This window comes from Pogonomyrmex barbatus, unplaced genomic scaffold, assembly GCF_055798465.1.
Source record: "Pogonomyrmex barbatus isolate J1 unplaced genomic scaffold, ASM5579846v1 scaffold8, whole genome shotgun sequence".
Taxonomy (NCBI): Eukaryota; Metazoa; Arthropoda; class Insecta; order Hymenoptera; family Formicidae; genus Pogonomyrmex; species Pogonomyrmex barbatus.
The window spans coordinates 1,442,802-1,463,244 of NW_028297182.1; the positions used below are offsets into that span (position 1 = coordinate 1,442,802).

Consider the following 20,443-nt stretch of genomic DNA (forward strand, 5'->3'; position numbering starts at 1 on the left):
TCTCATTGATTAACGTAACATTCCGAAATAGTGTGAATGTATTCTCTTCCATACTCGTTATGTATCCTTCTTCTTAAGTCTACTATTCTCTGTAATGATTTTAATTCAACTGCAATCGATAATTACGTATTGTGTGCGTGCGTGCGTGCGTGCGTGCGTGCGTGCGTGCGTGCGTGCGCGCGTGTGTGTAATTTTGACAATTCTACTGACACAATTCTACTAATCCACGTATATATAACATTAGGTTTGATATTAAAAGTTTTCACTATGTAGTTTTGTATGTACTTTCGAACACCGAGAAAACACGCGAAACGTATATTTTATTTTCTATCACCGCCATAAGACATTAATCATAAAGATATAGCAGGATAGATACGCGTGTAAATCACAATAGATGCGAGATATTTATGAACCTGTTTAGTTATATAACTTGCACTTTGTTTTGATAAAATTTGTAGTAAGACAAACGTTACTAAAAGCCATAGATTATGGTGTTAAGGCACTACTTAAAAAATGCAATTCCATTGATGTGTAATTCTACCTAGTATTATAAGTGTTTCAATAATAAAATTTGCTATATACTTATAGCACATTCTTGACTATCAAACTTAACTCCATAAGTCGTGCCATTTACTTATACATAAGTATAATATATATTATGTATACAAATTTGCAAAATAAAAGTTAAAAATGGTACAACTGTTATATAAAAAAATGCTGAAATTGTGTATTTTACGTAATTACAAGCATATTGAATTGTATTGAAATTTATTAAATGCATCATTTATCATTTTTATTTCTTTATTAAATTTAATTTATTAAACTGATTCATGAGTAATATGTACGATTTAAAACAAAGTTTATGGTCACGTTTGACTTATGCTCTAGCGAATAGCCTTATATTGAAAACTGTAAGACTTTATTTCTGTAAATATATACTAAAAGCAACAGTCGAAATCGTCTAACAAAATCATGTAAAGTCTTAGGCTAATTATGTAAACCATTGTATACCCTGTAATTTCATTCCACTATTGAAAAATAAAGAGAGATATCACGTTTCCATGTAAAATATTTAATATTAAGAAGCTCGTAATTATTATGCCATACAATATATACATGTTTTTTTCTGTATTAGGACAAAATATATATTGAGAACATATGTTCAAATTTTATATCGATTTTATTTGTCAAAAGTTTTGTATTACTGCAAACTTAATGCACGCAGTTTCAGTCTTAGAAAATTTTAACAAAATTATTAAATCAATAATTGATTCAATATTATGTTTGCTATGGATCTATTAGAAAAATCATATAGAAGTATAATATATCACACACTACTAAAACTTAACATGATGAAAAACTTGTCTAAGTTACATTAAGAATTAAAATAAAAACTATATGACAAATAATTAAATGAAAAAAATCGTAGAATGTAAAAAAAAATATATGTATAAGTGGATATGTAAATGTGTATTTATATATATAAAATTTTATATGCATGTATATATATATATATATATAATATATATATAATTTTATATATATATATAATATATTTAATATATATATAAAATTATATATATATATATATATTAAATATTGTGTATATATTTTATATATATATATATATATATATATATATTGTTATATACAGGGTCATTACATACTTATTTTAATTAAAACGGTCAATTTCTAAAAATCACGAGATATACGTATACCCAAGGTTAAATCAATGGCACTATATCTTTATGTCTCACTTAAAAATCATAAAACTTTTATGAGAAATATTTGTTTCTAAAATCTCGTGATTTCCAGAAATTGGCTGTTTTAATTAAAATGAGATATCCTGTAAATTATATATATCCGATATAGGATATCCGATAATAACTTCTCGTGGGCAAATAGAGTGGATTGAATAAAAAAATCTTATACTATTTTGCATTTTTTGTAATAATTATAGAAATAATTATGTAAGAATTATAAATGTGAGAAGAATTATATTTGCGAATGAGCGAGCTTTCTTACAAAAGGACAGCATTATGCAAGCATTACAGCATTATTTGCTTGCCATGCACTTGCTAGCAATTGTAAACGTTGCATAGCGCCAAGCTGTCTCTTCACGTGAATATTCGCAGATCTGTATAAATAATGCGAAAATCATAAAATGATTCAGAACTTTCCAACTTAATATAACCAGCTCTATTTGTCCACAAAAGATAATCTGGTTTACCGGACATCTTCTATGATACACATATATATATATATATATATATATATATATATATATATATATATATATATGTATGTATGTATCATGATAATTTATACAAATATATCCATATAAATCTAACATCAATATCTCGATAATTTAAATAATAACAAGAATGTTTCATATCCATAATAGAGAAAGGTGTTCTGATATTTCAATATTTTTATGGTATAAAACTCTTTGAAAAATTCTTGTAGTTATCCAAGCAGGAAATGAAAATATTTCTCAAAACGCTTACATTTAATTACGCAAAATAAAAACAGAAATTAAGTTATACTTATAAGAAACATACAAAATATTTTATCTAAGTTATATCTCCGTTTAGTATCTAGATTTGTCTTATTATTACGTAAAACAATGAATAGGCTTGAAATCTATCTAATAATATTATGTATTAAAAATATAGAAAGAGGTAGTTATTTATTATGATTTAAACAAAAAAACTTATTTTTATCCAAGCTCTTTTAAGATGCAATTCTCCATATCTATAAAACTCAACATAAAGGAGATTTTTCAACATATTTGCTTAAGAGTCTACAGTACAAATTTTGTTTGGGAGCATCAAAGAATGATATGTAAGATAATACTGTAATACTGTAATCACGTTTTCGCTTCCCTCCTCTTTCTTTTCCTTCCCCTTCTCTTATTAAAAAATTTTTTATTTACCATGTTTTTTTATTTACCACTATCATCATGTTCCACTTCATTGTCAGCTACATCACTCTCACTTTCAGAAGAACTACTGTCGAAACCTTCGTCACGAATCACATAATTATCATCATCTAAAAATATGAACATCACAAATATATATTTTGTCTTCCTTTTAAAATACGAATAGTACAAAGATTAGGAGATAATTACCTGCAGCTTCATCAGGAACTCGTAAATTTTGTCGAGCTTGTATATCAAAATCAAGCGGATTTGCCATATCCAATAGCCTCAATAGCCATATAGGAAAACCGTTCTGCATTACGTAAATGTCATTTTCGTTCTCGAGATCATTTTCCAATACATCAATAAGCGGTTGCAAGTTTTCAACGTCATTAGCATTCATAGCTACCATGTTGTTACCTTCGTCATCTCTATTATTATTTGCTAAATCGCCATTTTCCACCTCAATCAATTCCAGGACACCAAGTCTTGGCGCTTCTTCCGCAACACTCGGCGATTCGGAATCCGGTATGTGATCCTGAGCTATACTAGATAGATCATACTCTGGTGTTATATCTTGCGCGGAAGTTGAATTTGGATAACCAGAATCCATTATCTCGGGAGACCAACTATTCGGAGGTGTCTCGAGTGGAGAAGACGATTTAGCTTCAATATTATTCACTAATCCAGAAATATTTGATATCTCTTTGCTCGTACCGACAGTCTCTTCGTTTTTCAATACTGATGTAACGTTACTTGTATCCTCATTACAAGATACAAACCTATCATTTTTTAAAATGCTAACTTCTTTGGCACATTCAGATGAAGAGTATTTACTAACATTCTTTGATTTGGAATTTAATAATTCTCTAGGTGGATTTACATCTTTTTTTCTTGCATTTGATTGTGCGTGATCACTAATCACATTTTCCAAAGGTGCTTCTGTGTCAATATCTAATTTTGTTAATGTTGATGCTAACGTACAACATGCATTTTCATTTTTATGATTAGTACTCTTATTGTCTAATGATAAAATATGCTGTGCATCTACATTTTCTATATCATTCACAATATCAGACTCATGATTGATTATGTTGTTTTCTGTAAATTTTTCATTTTTATCATATATTAATTTAGTAGAGATACAATCATCAGTATCATTAAGTTCCTTATATTCTGAAGACGCTTCTTGTTGTATACTATTGCTAGCGGAAAAATCTAGATTATATTTTTCAGTATTTTTAATATCATTGTTTGAAGTTTCGCACAGTTTAATTGTTTCTGTGGTATTATCAGATCTCTGACTATCATCTAAAAAATTAGTGATATCTGATATAATTTTCCTCTTAAATTTTAGTGTTTTGTCTAAAGTATTCATTAATTCTGTACATTCAGGATAAATTCTAGTATCAGCGGAAAATCTCTGTGTATGAGATGAACTAGGTGAACTTGTATATTTTGGTTGATTATCAAGATTATTGTAAGCATCAGATGTCACTACATCTGTCACATCGCTGTCTTCACAACTTTGATAGTCGGAAATATCTTGTTCTTGTTCGACAGGAAAAATTGGAGACAAAAAACATCCTCTATTTTCCTTTTCTTTTCTGTCTCTTTCTGGAAGATTTTTCGCAGTCGACAACATATTATTTATATATTCTCTCATATCTTTCATAGTATCTATTTTAGTCGCCATTCTAGACTGATAAAAAGTATTATTTAAGAAAATTTGATTGTTGAGTAATTCGCTTTCATATGAGTTAGAATCGAATTCGTGCGAAGAGTTGGTCAGATCAGAATAGGAATAAAGAGACGCTGAGGAACGCGAAATAAACATACACGGTCGAAGATTTAACATTGAAGTAACTTCTTGTGTAGCTGAATCTATCTGATCATTTTGTAACAGATTCGATTCTAATGTAATATTGTCAATTGACTTCTTTAATTGTAAATTGTTGGGTAATGCTGAAGACATTTTAGAAGCAATTGTTTGAAATTTATCAGCCGCTTTTGGATTATCTAAAATTAAAGGGATTGAATCATCTGAAAGTTCTTTGTTAAAACTTATTAATTTTTGAATCTTTGCGTTCTCATTGCCGCAAATTGCACATGGCTTTTCCGGTGATCGTGATTCTTCCAGCAAAGAATTTTCACCATTAAATAGATAAGTATTTTCATGATTAATAGAACAATTTTCAGGTATAATAATACTAGGTTCCTCGAGCCAATTTTCAGTGTGCGGATTTTGCATAGATAAATCTTCATCATCCATATTCGGTAGTATTCCATTTACGAACGAATTAAACAATTCATCAGATTCATTTTTAGATTTGTTTTCTTCACATATAAAGTCGTTGTTGTAATAAAAGTTTTCAGTATCTAAATTTGGTAAAGCTAATTCGTTATTTGCACTTGCAGATGTTTCATTTAAATCAGATACATAATCCCATTCATTCTTATTTATAACATTGGTTTCATCATGCCAATCTTCATTTTCATCTTCATCACATTCTTCTTCGGTCGCTATATCTATGTCGTCATATCTATCGTATGTCATATCTATATCGTTAAAATATAACATTTCATCATCCGTTTCATTATCAGAAGGATGTTCGGAAGGATTAAGTACTACCGGTCCATTCTCTCGATTTACAACTGTCCATCCTCCATTTGTTAAAATTGTCCTTAGTGCTTCTGTTGTGACATTATATTTAGTTATAAAGCTTGATAAACGGTCTAAATTTATTTCATAATATCTGTGTGGAACATTTTCATCATTTGTGTGACTATAAGATAAAAAATTAATATAATAAATTGCTTCGTCCAGTATTTTTTTCTCATCTGAACGAGTATCATCTCTTATAGGGTAATCATATTTAACCACTGTCTTGAATAAACCATGTCGTCCTTTTAATTCAAAATATTCATCTGATATTAAAACTTCTAGTCCTGATTGGCTTTTTGATAAGATACGGTGAAATACAGCCATTTGTGTTAATGGGCCAAACTGCTTTGTGTCTTCAGGTCCATTACAAATCTCATGGAATGTTACTCTATAATATGGGTATCTCACCACAATATTTTGTGCCCTATTAACAAATTGATGATAAAAATTCATTGAAAAAAATTTTCAAGTTTTATATAACTTACCAATCTTGAAATTGTTTTCTTGTCCATTCAAATTTATGATCTGGATGCCTATAACCTGAAAAATTTGGAAACAATACATTGAATTCCACATTTGGTGTTGTTACTACTACTACTTGTGGCTTGATATATCCAAAAATATTAAAAGGAAGATCCATTAACGTATCCGGATACAAATGTTCAATCCTGAAATAAAAAAGATATTTTCATTAAAATAAAAAATATATAAATACAGTTTTTACAGCAACATTTGTATTATATAACATTACAATTCAATGCAAGTTACTGCATCTACATCTTGTAATTTTTCATCATTGTCTGTCACACTGCCTAGACAAACTTCTATCGCAAACTTATTCCTTCGAGCAGAATCTAAGAATTCAGTAGTCAATGGCGCCGCTCTACCATGGAATCTTTCTAGAACATTATGGTCCACGTCTACACATAGTACCTCTTCCACTCCCGGTATTCTTTTCAAATAAACTAAGAATCCCATTTCTGCACATCCAAAGTCAACGATCTATGAAAATAATTTAAGGATACAACGATCTCTCACGGGAAATAGATTGGGACATTTCAAAGGCACATTAAGAGACATAAGAAGAAAATATCTCTCGCAGTAGCCTCTCTACGTCGCAAGTTTATTACAAATGTAAACAAAACATCTTCATTATAACGAGAAATATCCATAGGGTATCGATACCTTCCGCAATTTTCCATTGTATTCGTTGAGCACGTTCGTCACGGCGCAGTATCTTTGTATATACGCCGGCGGGAAGAATCCATGTACTGTCTTATCTTTCCAGAGCAGATCCATCTCTTCCGTGGGTTCGCCATGCAGTTCGTCGGATAGCAAAGAGAATTCCGTCTCACTGTCATAGTGCAAGATTTTCGTCTTTCCACGATACCTTTCGTATATGCGTTTGCCCAACAAGAAGAGGACGTGTAAGAGTATGCCAATCATGTTTGTGAAATTCTTCCTAAACGATTCTCTCTCAAACTGTCTCGCAATAATCTCATACCGTCTCTACGTATCAACTGAAACCTGAAACGGCGGTTTCGGTTTCTCTACCATCCGGACGGCGGATGGAATTCTTGCACATGCGCGGTGAAGCAAATCCTAGCAGACGCTGTTTCAAATTCAGTATATATTTAGTGTACATAGTGTATATTAATGTGTATATTTTTTTTTTTTAATTTGGCAGAAACTAATTAATTGTTGTCGTTAGTGGTTTTCTCGTCAATCTTTAATCCGTATTATAATTTATTATCACGTATGTAATTCGTATATGTTCGTTATGGTATTTAATATATACATTTATGCTGTCAAAATCAGTAATAATAGAAAATACAAATAATCTCAAGGAGAATTCTGATCAGAGTACGAGTCGATCGCATAACTGATTCAAGCCCGGTAAATTTTTTATGCAAAAATACGTATAAATATGTATAAATATATATAATTATATGTATCTTATGTTCTTACATGAAAAATTTTTTATCAGGCGTGCAAACACATACCGTCAGTATGGCATAAATTCTGATCTGTGAAATTTAAGATTCAATCATAATAAAGAAAAAAAAGTCCATATTCTGATTAACTTAATTGGCGATTAATTCAATTGGCAAAAGGAAATTTATTATTAGATAATTTGCTGCTTTTACAATTTAATTAATTAGAAAAGTAAATTTATTTATAAATTCGTTATTGTAAATTGATTGAAAATGAGTATAAGTGAAATTGTATACTGCAAGATAAAGAAAAAATATAATGTGTTAAAAGTGATTCAAAGTTAAAAGTTGCGATATTTATATATTATATATTATATATTATATATATTATATATTATATTATTATATATTATATATAATATATAATATATATTATATATTATATTGTATTTAGTTTCACATTTCAGTATTTAATTGAATTTTAATACTTTCATAAAATTAAGATGCCTTTTCATACTGACGCTCATTTTTAGCGTCAAACTAGATCACGTGATCAAAAATGACCATTCAGATCTCACTATTCTGTTTAATTTTGATCACGTGATCTAGTTGACGCTAAAAATGAGCACCGAGCGTCAGCTTAAAAAGGCACCTTTAGTTTGTAATAAAACTGCGATTATTTTCTATATCGAAAATTTCGATATTTCGAGAATCGCAACGTTGAATTTCGATAGATTTCGAATCGCGATCATCGGAACGCGTCATGGCGGATCGTGTTCAAGTCGTTCGAAATATAATAAATTTATAAATGTTTGTCACATCGTAAATTATTATTCGTATTTATTATAATTTATAAAGATTGCAGAACTATAGATCTTTAATGACATTTTATTTATCTACTTTTCCAAAATTTGAATTTTCAATATTTTGTAACATTTAATTGACATACAACGAGATAATTGGAGAAAATTGGAGAAAAGGATGGGAATGAGAATAAATATCGCCATCTGACATGTTTTAGCGACATAATTTATTTGGAATTTAATAATAATTAAAATAATTGTGTGACAGGATATCGGTAGCAGTCTACTCATTTTCTAGTAAAGCGACAGCATACACGTTACACGAGTTTACATAAATTAAAATAATTATCGTTTTTTTTTTTTCTGTATTCGAACACCATTGCACGTGTATACTCACATGGTGGTAAAGCCAACGTGACATTTAATTTCACACAGTTTGCCTACGCATCTAGATTTTATTCTTCCGCATCACTCTAAGTAGACTCATCATATTACATTATCTCTCGACATATATACTTTATTTATATATATATATATATATTTATATATTTCCATATTTTTATTTGCATATGCATTTTATAAGCGCGTGCAAATATATTATGCACGAGATCTCTCGATGACTGTTATTCAGTCCACAGGAACATTAAACTCAAAATATAATAATATTACAATTTATTCTTTCAATATAATAGATCTATCTACATAATAGTGTATATATATAGTATCGTAAAATCCTTAGGTTACGTTCATGTTTTCCAATTATTTATACAAAGATACTGCCAAAGGCATTCGCTCGTTTCTTCTTCTCTTTCTTTAATGTTGCAAAAATACGGATTGTCGATAGCTTCATTATACCCGTGTGCTCGAAAGCGCGATAATAAAATTAGTCAAAATTACGTTTGCATCATAAGCAATTCGCATCGAAATTGTGTTTTTTCGAGCATTCTTTTCTATTTTATAAGAAGAATAGTAAATATGCGCGTGCGTATAACAATATTATAAACAGTGCAATTAAAAGACCTATGCTTTTTTTTTTTTATACAAAACGCTGCCACTCGCGATGTGTATAGTCGCAGTATTAGAGTTTATATTCAATATAAAAGTACACATAGCTTTCGAACTTTATATATACAATGAAATATATTTAAATTTTATAAAATTTTGGCTTAATGTGTAGAGACACACGACAGATTTTAAGTGCGTTTAAGTTGTAATATTTTTTTATTTTAATTTATCGAAATTTTTTACAATAACACAATACGATCATATGTATATATTCAATGCAATATGCAATTAAGCAATTGCATTTTAACTGCAAATGTAGTTTGCTTTTTGAATCCATTCAAAGCAGTAAATAGAAATTTACAACTTTTTATGTAAAGAAGTTTTATTAAAGATGCATAATATTTTGCTTAACATGATCTGATTGATGAGTTTTCTTAATGTTTTAAGATAGAAATTTATTTCAAGAATGCTCTTTGTTTATAAAAAAATAGGCACAAATATAATAATATGTATTTAAATTAATAAGAGCATTTCGTATAATACAATGCTCTTCTTTTTAATTGTGTATTTTATATAACATTTAAAAAAATTTTTTATTTAAAAAACTCTTAAAAATTTATTCTCTACATGCTTGTAATGTTTCTTAAGACAAGCTTGTTTATAATCTTCTTTCGTAAATCAAAAATTATGATTAAATTTGATTATTTGCATCTCGACCCTGCTTAGAGAAACTTTGTTACAATCTTTAAATAAATTGTTTCAAATACAAAGGAAAGATTTAATTTTAAATATTCTGTAGCAAAACGTGATGTAATACATCTTTCTGAACTAAGAGTATAATAATAAATAGCATTTTGATGTAAGCAAGTTTTTACAAAAAATGTGTCATGGCATTCATCAACATGAACTTTTCCATTATTTAAAAATATATATTTTATTATAGGTTTGTAGTTCACCAGTATTTAGGCCGACTAAAATTTTTCTTTTCTACATATTTAAAATGTGGCAACACAATTACAAGTTTGCTATAAACAAAACAAAGAAGCGTCTTAAATATTTTTTTAAAAATTCATATACAATTCACGGACATATGTTACGTTTCGAATTACCTTAACTCTTAAATACTATGGTAGAGAATTTAGCTATGTTTTAGCTATGTTTTCAATTCTATTAAATTACACATTTTACATTTTACAATAATATCAATCTAATATTAGTTTGGATTTTTTATGACTACTTTTGGTTTTAAAGATTGAAAAAGTAATGTAAAAATGTTCCTGATCAATATTTAATGATAAAGTAGTGATATTATAGAATTTATTAAAATAAATATAAAGAAATATAAAAGTTATATATAATATTTGCTATTATGAATTTTTACCATAATACTTAAGAATTAATTATTTCTTTGCCTGATAATAAATTCTTCCTAACTACGTTTTCGTATAGAATAAAATCATATCACAAGTGTCGAATCATTTGTCTCTGACCTAGGGGTATAATTATCATGAAGAAATACTACAGTAAATATCACATAGAGCAATGATATTTCAATTAAATACCGTAACGACTTTACTAAAGATTAAAGTCCATTCCTTAATCTTACAAGTAAAATTATAGTTTCAGACGTTATATATTGACAATGATCATTACAAAATGATCATTCACAAAATAATAATTTATACTTTCATATACGGGGATATAATAAGCTCAGGCATATGATTGATCCAACGATATAGCTATTTTATTCCCTTTCTCAACCCAATTTCTAAGACGTCCTCTGAGTTCCTCGAGACTTTTCGACTTTGCCTTATTTATCCTCTTGTACTTCACATCTTTTGGCTTCGTCACTGATCTGTGGTTGCTCATTACCCTATTGTACGTCACCTGAAAGCACCAAAAGATTTCTTATGAAATATTCCATCTATTATATTATTAAACACGAGCTTTAAAGCTAAACGAAAGGAAAATCCTCGAAAACGAAGAAAAGACAACGAAATATATCTTAAGTCAAAAATCTATATCTAAAGTAAACTTTGCGTTATGTTTTTTTTAGAATATCTCAATTCAAGTATTTCAGAGATTTTTTTTCTGATAAATCAATTTCTCACACATGCCAATAAGATTTCAAGTCGCCCCCATTACCTGTGCCTGCTGACTTTCATCTCTGGGTCTTTCGCTGGGGGGGGAGTCCGTGTCTTGAGCCAGCCTCTCGAAACTGCCATAGAGATCCTGTAGTCTGCCTTTTCCGTTGCCCAAGTTTTTCGCTCTTCTATCCTCGTACTCCGAGTTCTCCGTCGACTCCGATGGATCCTGATTATTCTCGCTGTCACCGTCTTCCTCTACGGAATATACGGTTTCCAGGATCTCCGGTCTTCTGAGAAAACCGTTGCACCGTCGCATCGACGAGTACTTGCTCGACGGTTCCACCGCGTCGGACACGGAACGGATCACAGTTACATCAGTGATGTTAGAACGAAACCTGCGGGATGCAATTCTGGATTCTGATATGGAACCGAATGTAAACAATCGCAATCGAATAAATTTGAGAAAATAATAATCCATTTGTAACTTATGTATTTTCCAGTGTCTACATGTGTCTATATGTGGCTTGCAAACGTGTATTTTATACATTAAGATATGTACTTTCGTCAAATCATATATTCTGTGTTATATGAAATAATATTCCATTTTAAATCATCTCAGCGTGAATAATAATTATTGCAATTTTTACCGTGGCATAATTTTTAACATTATTATATTCGAATATGAGCAAACTGGACTGGATCACAATCGTGCATCGAGAACAATTAGATTTTTCGAAAAAAAAAAAATTAAGATTACACTTTTCCAAATTATCTTATTACATATAAAAATAGATAATATAATATATTATGTACGAATAATAAATATAATATTATATAAATTATATAAAAATTTTTTATTTTACAAGTAGTAACAATATTATATAGGACGATATACTCTGACGATATACAATCAATAATAATTGAAACGGGAACTCGAGCCAAGCGGTTGTCATTGCTTAATATTTATTTTATTTTAAATCTCTTCATTATTTTATTTTAAATATTAATTTTTATTTTATTTTAAATCCTTTCATTATTACTTAATTTTTTTATTGCAAAAGCGCTTCGTAGCCGTCTCTTCTCGACTCGTAGAAACATAGATAATGGGAATCCATTTTCAGAAATGCTCACCTCGGCGGAGCAGGATCGTCCGCGGTCTCCTCGAGCACCACGGCACTGTCGCTGTCCCCGAGACTATCCAATCTGTCCAGGGCGTCGCAAGGTGGCGAGTCCCTGGTACTTGTGCTCCTCTCCGCCAATCTGCTCTGCAATTGCCGGATCACCCTTTGTTGTCGTAGAATAATGGACTCTCGCTGACTCAGACTCGCCTCGATTTCCTTCTGCTTCCTGCAGAGCCTGGACTCGAACAGCAGAAGCTGCGACGACAACGTCCGCAGTTGCTCGGCCTTCTCCCGGGTAAGTCGGGCCACCAGGTCCTCCTGCGCGAAAAACATCGAACGGTAACAAAAATCGAATACGGTGGATATCAATTTCCCACATTGATGCGGGAGTGGAAATAAATAAATTGCGGCTCTTCATTCGCACGGTAATTAATAACGGCCGCGCGACTGCCGCGATTCGCCATTTACTTTAGATATTAAGTATATCAATTAGCGAGCGACCTCTCGCTCGCCCGTTATTATTAATATTTGCCTAGCGCCGCTAATTAATTTCCCCCCCCCCCCCGTTTCTCTTTCCCCCGTTCGAAACGGACGACGTCGCTAGGGCGATATTAGATTTTTATTTTTTTTGTTTTTTCTTTCTTTTTTTTTTTTTAATCAAACACCACGTTATGTACAATTTGCGCAAACATCTCTCGAGTCCACTCGAGAGCAAAGTGCGTTACCGCTATGCGTGTTTTCGCCTCCGCACGCGTCGATATGCGTGCGAAGCTGCGTGTTTGCGCAACGGCGTACAATACACACACTGTACGCGTCTCTTCCTTCCGTTCTTCCTTCCGAGAAAGGGATGAGTGTATTACTCTCTCCCTCCCTCCCTCCCCCTCTCTCTCTCTCTATTGTGCGCAACGTAAATGGCACCGTAAGACGGCCAGGTGCTACCGCTATTGCGTGTCGCGCACTTCGAAAACTGACGCGAAAAATAATTGAACCATTTCGTCAATAGAGACGATGTGAATGACCCCCCGGTTAATAACGTCGAAGCACACACAGATTCTGCATTAAAGAAAATGGAAGCTAGACATTTGTGTGAAAGAATGCAAAAGAAGTATTCTTGATTGTTTGTTTATCTCTATGGTAATATTAATTTATCCTGTCAATCCAACGATTGATTTTTATCTAATTAAAAAAAACTTTTATTTGATTAAACAGAGGAAATTTCTGAAGAGAAATGCTGTCGTAAAAAATTTTTAAGTATACAATAATAAAAGCTCTTAATTATTATCATGTAAAATTATTCAAAGTTAGAGAAAAAAATTTTTAATTATCGCTTTACTTTATAACACTTCAGAATAATTGAAAGTTAATGTGTCCATAATTTTAAAAAATAAAAAATATCTTTTCTCATAATTGTAGACAAAAGGAGACAAGAAAGTTTCGTTTTTTTACATCTGATAATAAATATACAATACACTAAACTTAAAAAAGTATAGAATTTGCAGAATATAATAGATTTTTTTCTCTTTTTCGATTCTCTTTCTTTCTTTTTTACTGATTGTTATATTAAAGAGAAATAATTTTTTATAAAAGAAGGATAAATAAGAAAAGTACGGAAAATAGACAGGGTAATTATCGGAAATGGGAAAGCATTTCATTCGAAACTGCGTCCTTTTAAACTCAGATTCCGTAACATGTCTGCGCCGTATTCGTGTGCCGTATACATTACGGAAAAAAAATCGCCTTTTTACCGCCGAATCATACATCGGAACGTATTAATATTTGCCCGTTTGCATTTGACAAAAGTACACGAGAAAAGTCGTTACTCGCAATCTGCATCAGTCACGCCGTCTGTATTTTTCCCGACGGTGGCTAGCGGAGATAGCCGGAGAAAGAGGATCATTTCGTAGCAATTATTCCCTCGTAGATTACCGGCAAATTTAGTGGGAGAGTCCTCTTTTTTCTCGCGGGTCTACCTCGCAAATCGAGAATCGTTTGTAGTCACGCGAAGTCAGACGCGAAATCGTACGATGTCACGAGACGCTCGCGGCTTGTCCCGGAAATGCACGAAAATCTCTTTATGGCAATGACTCGTGGCAGCAATGCCATTTCGCTCATCCGTTCGAGTTTGTCTTTTTCCATTGGCATCGTGACGAGGGTTAACGGATACAGTGAATGCCTAAGGCTAAAAAGTATATTCCGCGGGTTTCCGAAGAAAAAGTTCAGTTTTTCTATTTCTCTCTCTCTCTCTCTCTCTCTCTCTCTCTCTCTCTCTCTCTCTCTCTCACGTGCAGAGAAACTTTCGAATTTAAATATATCAAGTATGAAAAACTCGAAAAGTACGGGAAAGATATGTATCTCTGACGAGTGAGAGCGGAGCTTTCGGTTAAGCTTTCGATTAACGAAATCTGATAAAAGACTCTTTTTTTTTTTTTTCAATCAATTCGTTTGGCCGAGTTTATTTAATTTAGTGGATATTTCCAATTGCAGCGTACGTGTCTGCAATATAGAGGCGCGAGTATAATACGTTAATTTAAAACATTCACTCGCTCCCGCTTTTTACAAAGCGGCAAAAATATGTAACGGTTCGCATCTAAATGGATCACCGTGTATCTAATATTTCACTGTTCGTAACATCGGTTCGTGGGGCCGAGCGTGTTTTATGGTTTTACAGAGGTAATAGCTTTGATCGATCGCGTTCCGCGTTCTCGGCCGATTTCCTCGATCGAAGAAGACGGAGAGCGGCGGCGGCGGCGGCGATGGGAGGGGGAGGGGGAGGGACAAAGGGAATCGTCTTTGCACGTAGAGATGCTTTCTCGTAATTGAAACTTACCTGCAATTTAAGGGTCCTCCGCCAGGCGAGCATTTGGTGGGCCTGCGCCCGCTGTCTCGTTCTGAGTGCCGCTATGACCGACTTGGCCTCCTCCAATGATGTCACTTCCACCTCGTTATTGTCCTTCATCGGCTCGCCCGACAAGTCACTGACTCGGCGGCCCTCGTCGATGGTAGCCAATATGCAGCTGTCCATCGACGTCTCGTCGAAGCTGCAAACAGAAAAAGTGGCACGATGAGCGAACTCGTCGTTCCGCACCTGCCGATCTTTTTCGGCAAATTATTTTGGGATATCAAAACGCCGTTCGAGCAAATTATCCGTATCCGAGCGAGCCTCTTTAGGCTACGAATAACAACAGCAGGATCGTGCGACTGCGGTTATGTTAAAACAATTCTTTTTCACATCTACTTAAGATTATGTCATTTATTATGCCATTTATTTTTTTTTTTCTTATTATACGAACTTTTAGTTTTATCTCTAGTTGTCGACCGCGTCGATTTTCTTTTTTCAATTCCACTTTGACGTTGTTAAATGATGATTCGGAATACATCTTCTCACCATAAAGAATGTTAATGTTAATTAATTTTAAAACTATGAGAAATAATTGTAAATTGCACGAGTGTGCACAACAAGTGCATAATAATGAAAATTTTTGAGGACGATCAAAAGATCGAAGGACAATGTGTCTTTCCCAGGCGATTATATCGATGGGAAACCGCAAAAAAAAAGTTTTCGTATTCGCAGACGCTATCCTTCGTTCTCTCATTGGCATAATAATGAATCATCCATATAACTATATATGAAACTCAACGCGAGCTATAGCGCACGGTAACTGATCCTAATACTGAGAAATGCGATCGGTAAATAAATCAGCGCGATCATGGGAACGATGTACATAGCTGGATTTAATAAAACTTGTAACGATCAAATCTTACAAAGGCAACGCCGCGCAGATTAACGAAATAGAAATATGAATAAAATTGGCAACATTTATTCGAAAAAATGCTTTGCAAAGAATTTTATAAAATACTTTATAAGATGCCTCATAAAAATAATATATATATCACAAATCACTATCTGAAACTAATTTTTTTTACAGCATAACAAAATATGTAAATTATTACAGGATATAAATTTTATATCATAAATTTTCATAAACAATTAATTACCGCACATCGTGATAATCAGATACTAGATTTATCTAGTGGCTTCGTCGAATTTGCAGCAGACTGACTGAAAAAATTTTACGCAATTGATATTATTATTTCGATTTAATTTTTCTGAATTTCTCACGAGCTTTATCGCAGTTGCGTCGAAGCGAATTTATTTCACGTTCATTTTTTTCCCTTCGCGCAAACTGATAACGGCGCACGAGCGTGACTTATCATCACAGCGCGGTCCAATCTGTCGAGCGAGCATCGTTGGCATCCGCGAATAAAAAAAAGGCATTCGACCGGATTGCGTATACGTTACAGCTGTTACCCGGTGTACGTACGGGGGAATAGAAAGGTATCTTAATAAAAATATAAAAATCGAATCGTGGCGCTCGCACGCGGAAATCTTAGCGCCGCCTTTGGCTCTCGCGAGAGAACGCTATAAAAACGGTCTGCGCCACGACAGCGCTATGCGACTATGATATCGATCTCTATCCAGAAATTTACATCGCGCCGTACATCAAACTCCGTATATATATATATATACCTGTCGCAGTTATGTGCATAAGATCGACCGAATGAACACGCGGCTGATGTATACGGGCCCGTCACGCCGTGTCGTTTGCCGAGGACGTAAGCTCGCCTCCGATGACCTCTCAAAAGGCAACTCGGCCTTAAGCCGACTGGAGACAAGCGCGGAAATGTCGACAGATTTACTTTTCCATAAATGGCTAGCGGATTTCTTTGCGGCCGCTAAATCTCTGGAAAATTTCCTAGAGTTTTACAGAGGACCCGTGAAGGACCAGAATGATTTTTCTTTGTTAATTAATTCTCGCCAAGTTTTTGAGAGAGTAAGATCTTAAAGCGGTATTTCACGATCAAAAGCTTTATGTATATATTCACTTTTTTTCGATTGTTTTTTTTTTGTTTTATGGCTTTTGGATGCAATGTATGTGAAATAATTTATGTTGTGAGAATATGCAAATTTTTAATAGAAGCCCTTGCAATTGAGAAAAACAGCTTTCCATCAAGTTAACCCAATTTATTTCTTTTACGGGCACGAAGCAAATTTCTCAAGTAGTTGCAGGGAAAAATTAAAAAGATTTTATTCTCGCGGTTTGAGGCACTTTAAAAAAAAAAAGAAAAAAAAACGCACAATATTACAAAGCGCTTTTAATGTAAAACTTCTATCTCGAATGTTGTTTCATTTATACTTTCGCCTCTGGTTTCAACGGAACTCTAAAGTCTGCATTATAGTACATGAAGAAGGAAAATGCGCGTTTTCCCATCGTAAGCTACTCCCTGGCACACCTGGAGCTCAGCGCGTTCAAAGAAAGACAGTTGCGAGAGTTTCCTTGTTAAAGTCATTCCCGTCGTCTCGCATTCATTCCGATTGAATGGAGACAAATCGGGGGAGACAGCGAACTGTGTTAATGCGCGTAATCTGCATAACGAGCGGAGAGAGAGAGAGAGAGAGAGAGAGAGAGAGAGAGAGAGAGAGAGAGAGAGAGAGACTAAGTCATTTACAAATTTATGTGCGATCTATTTAACGGCGACGCATATTTATGGAAAGCATTTTTCCGCGTCTTTCTCTCTCTCTCTCCCCCTCCCCCTCTCTCTCCCCCTCTAGTTTCTGACTAATTAAGCCCGGATAAATTATGCATGAGTCGTCCGGCTGAGTCACGCCGCGCCGTGAATTTGATGTTTTCCTTCTCGGAGGGCATCGATCGCGGGGCAACCTGCGTGAGAGAGCCGGGGATCGAAACCCTCCTCCGCAGTGCGTACGAAGGCGCACCTAGGTTTTCACCAGGTAACCCCAAGAGCGAAACCACCGCTGTGATATAGTAAATGCGTTTCCGTCTCGCGCGAGTAAAAATACGGAAATAATAAAATAGCGAAACGCAATATCCGCGCGCGGCGCAATTCAAGGGACGAGATATTGCGATCGACACGAGCTATGGATATTATCGCGGTTATTATTACTCGGGACTGTATTACGAGAAGTTAATACGCGGAATTTAATTATATAACATATATATATCAATTATTATGTATTATTTCATTACCGGTGGTCGAACGCTCGTTATTAAAAAAAAAAAACAGACTGATTGTCGATTAATGTTTTTAATTACAAGATATTGGAAATTGTTAATTTATTGCGATTCCCTTAGTAGCGGTTAAAACAATATGATTGACTAAGTCGATATAAAATGAAATTTTAATGCTAAAGCTAATGATTCTTTTTTCGAAAAGTATATATTGCCCCAAGAAATTTAATTTTCTATTTTTCGTGGGAAATAAATGCTTTTATCTGTTTCCTCTTTTTTTTTATCATCGTCTCGTGTGTGTTATAATAGACAGTAACGAGAAATTTTCATTTGTCGTAATTAAATTTATTTAAAAAAATTATCGGGAAAGCAAGGTTCAACGGTCTCGATCGATATCCCCTGATAATACACATAATGGAAAGCGGAATCGGAGCGTATTTTTTTTTTTTTTTTTTTTTTTTTTTTCGAAGCGACAAAAGCTGCAAAACGGAATAATAAACCCGAGCCGTAAGTATCAATCTCCGATCTCTGTCACTGATGAATATGAGAACCCATCGCGTTTCGCTCCTCCTCGGAGCATTAATTCGAGTTGGCGGGGGGGGGCCAGGTCATCCTGATATCGCGCGTCGCCCTGAGAGGTCCCCCCAAACATCTGAGGTGGTTATCCCGATAAATATTCCACACGCGGTATTTCACATGCCGCGTACACAGATGATACACGTACGTATCGCAGGTATGCGTCGACGAATGCACGCGCGCGCGCGCGCGCACACACATACACATACACACACACACACACACACACACACACACGCGCGCGTGCGATCGATTGCGGCCATCAAGTGAATATCGCGCGCGCGCGCGCGCGAATCCGCACGCACGGCGCGATGCGGGCGCGTACACGCAAACGCACCGCAGAAATACCGGACCGTTCTCCGGGAGAGCGCGGATAATGCCCGACAGGAATTATAGTCAGGTGGCGTCAAACGCGGAGAGTGTGTCGTGAAACCGCATATGTATACCGCTTACGTATAGACGTCGAAATTGCCAACAGACGTTGATTGGGCGCAATTGAATTGGGGCGACGATCGATTTTTTTTCGACAATATCCATATCGCGTAAAATCGATCCTTGATCGAACATAGATCACTCGCGGATGAGATGCGAGACGAACCACGAAATTTAATTTTGCTTGATTTTCAGGAATATCAGAGAATACATGTGGATAGGGCAAAGTTTGCATAAAGGAAATAATTCTCTTCGAAAATTTTTGTCTCCGGTAGTCGGCATGACAAATGTCTACGTTAATATAATTTTAAATAATATCTGTTTTTTTTTTTTTTAAGAGTTGAGTTGCTTCGCATTTCAAGTTGTTCGTTAAATAGCACAAAATTGTACGCATATGTGAAAAAGACTTATATAAATTAAATTTTGTTGGTGTATATTCGTGAAAGCTGGCTCTACCGTGTGCCGTGTAACTGTTTTCGTTATATTTAATTAATTACGATAAAAAAACTCATTTTCCCAATTATGATACATCTTACGATTAATCTTACTTCGCTAATTACGCTATATAATTACTTAAAACTTGAATTCACGTTGTGTAAATTTTTATAAATCGAAGAACAGGTGCGTGCTGTTTACCGTCATATATTGAACGTAAATGGCAGATTGCTAAATTAACTCTGGCTCGAGTATTTGCAGACAACTGCAATAGCAGATGCAGATGTGCGTTTAAAGACCGCTATCTTCGATTATTATTCTGTTAAAGCTGTAACGGATGTTTTCGATAACGTTACGTTACGTTACGTTGCCATCGGACGATGTACCTGCGTTAACTCATTAAGATTCGATTGATAGACAAACTAAACTATATCGA

The 20,443-nt window shown here is 33.8% G+C and overlaps 2 protein-coding genes across 8 annotated transcripts in view; both read right to left on the minus strand.

Annotated features, from left to right (window-relative positions):
* Positions 1–1,056: 1,056 nt before the first annotated feature.
* Positions 1,057–7,164, minus strand: Hen1 (Hen1 methyltransferase). The gene is made up of 5 exons (XM_011636333.3): positions 6,771–7,164; positions 6,337–6,587; positions 6,071–6,253; positions 3,131–6,009; positions 1,057–3,051 (listed from the first exon to the last, which is right to left on the minus strand). Exons 1-5 carry the CDS (start codon positions 7,029–7,031, stop codon positions 2,945–2,947), a joined length of 3,681 nt encoding a protein of 1,226 aa, XP_011634635.2. The 5' UTR covers positions 7,032–7,164; the 3' UTR covers positions 1,057–2,944.
* Positions 7,165–8,527: 1,363 nt separating this feature from the next.
* Positions 8,528–20,443, minus strand: part of LOC105425515 (uncharacterized) — a 141,800-nt gene continuing 129,884 nt past the window's right edge. For 6 of the 7 annotated variants that reach the window (XM_089084216.1, XM_089084217.1, XM_089084221.1 and 3 more), the window contains exons 3-6: positions 15,363–15,573; positions 12,546–12,853; positions 11,473–11,809; positions 8,528–11,214 (exon numbers count right to left, since the gene is read on the minus strand). In XM_089084216.1, coding sequence (XP_088940342.1) covers positions 11,038–11,214; positions 11,473–11,809; positions 12,546–12,853; positions 15,363–15,573 — 1,033 coding nt within the window. In that variant the 3' untranslated portion in view covers positions 8,528–11,037. Of the gene's footprint in view, positions 11,215–11,472; positions 11,810–12,545; positions 12,854–15,362; positions 15,574–17,063; positions 17,278–20,443 lie in introns of all 7 variants that reach the window. The other variant, XM_011636329.3, reaches the window with a different exon arrangement.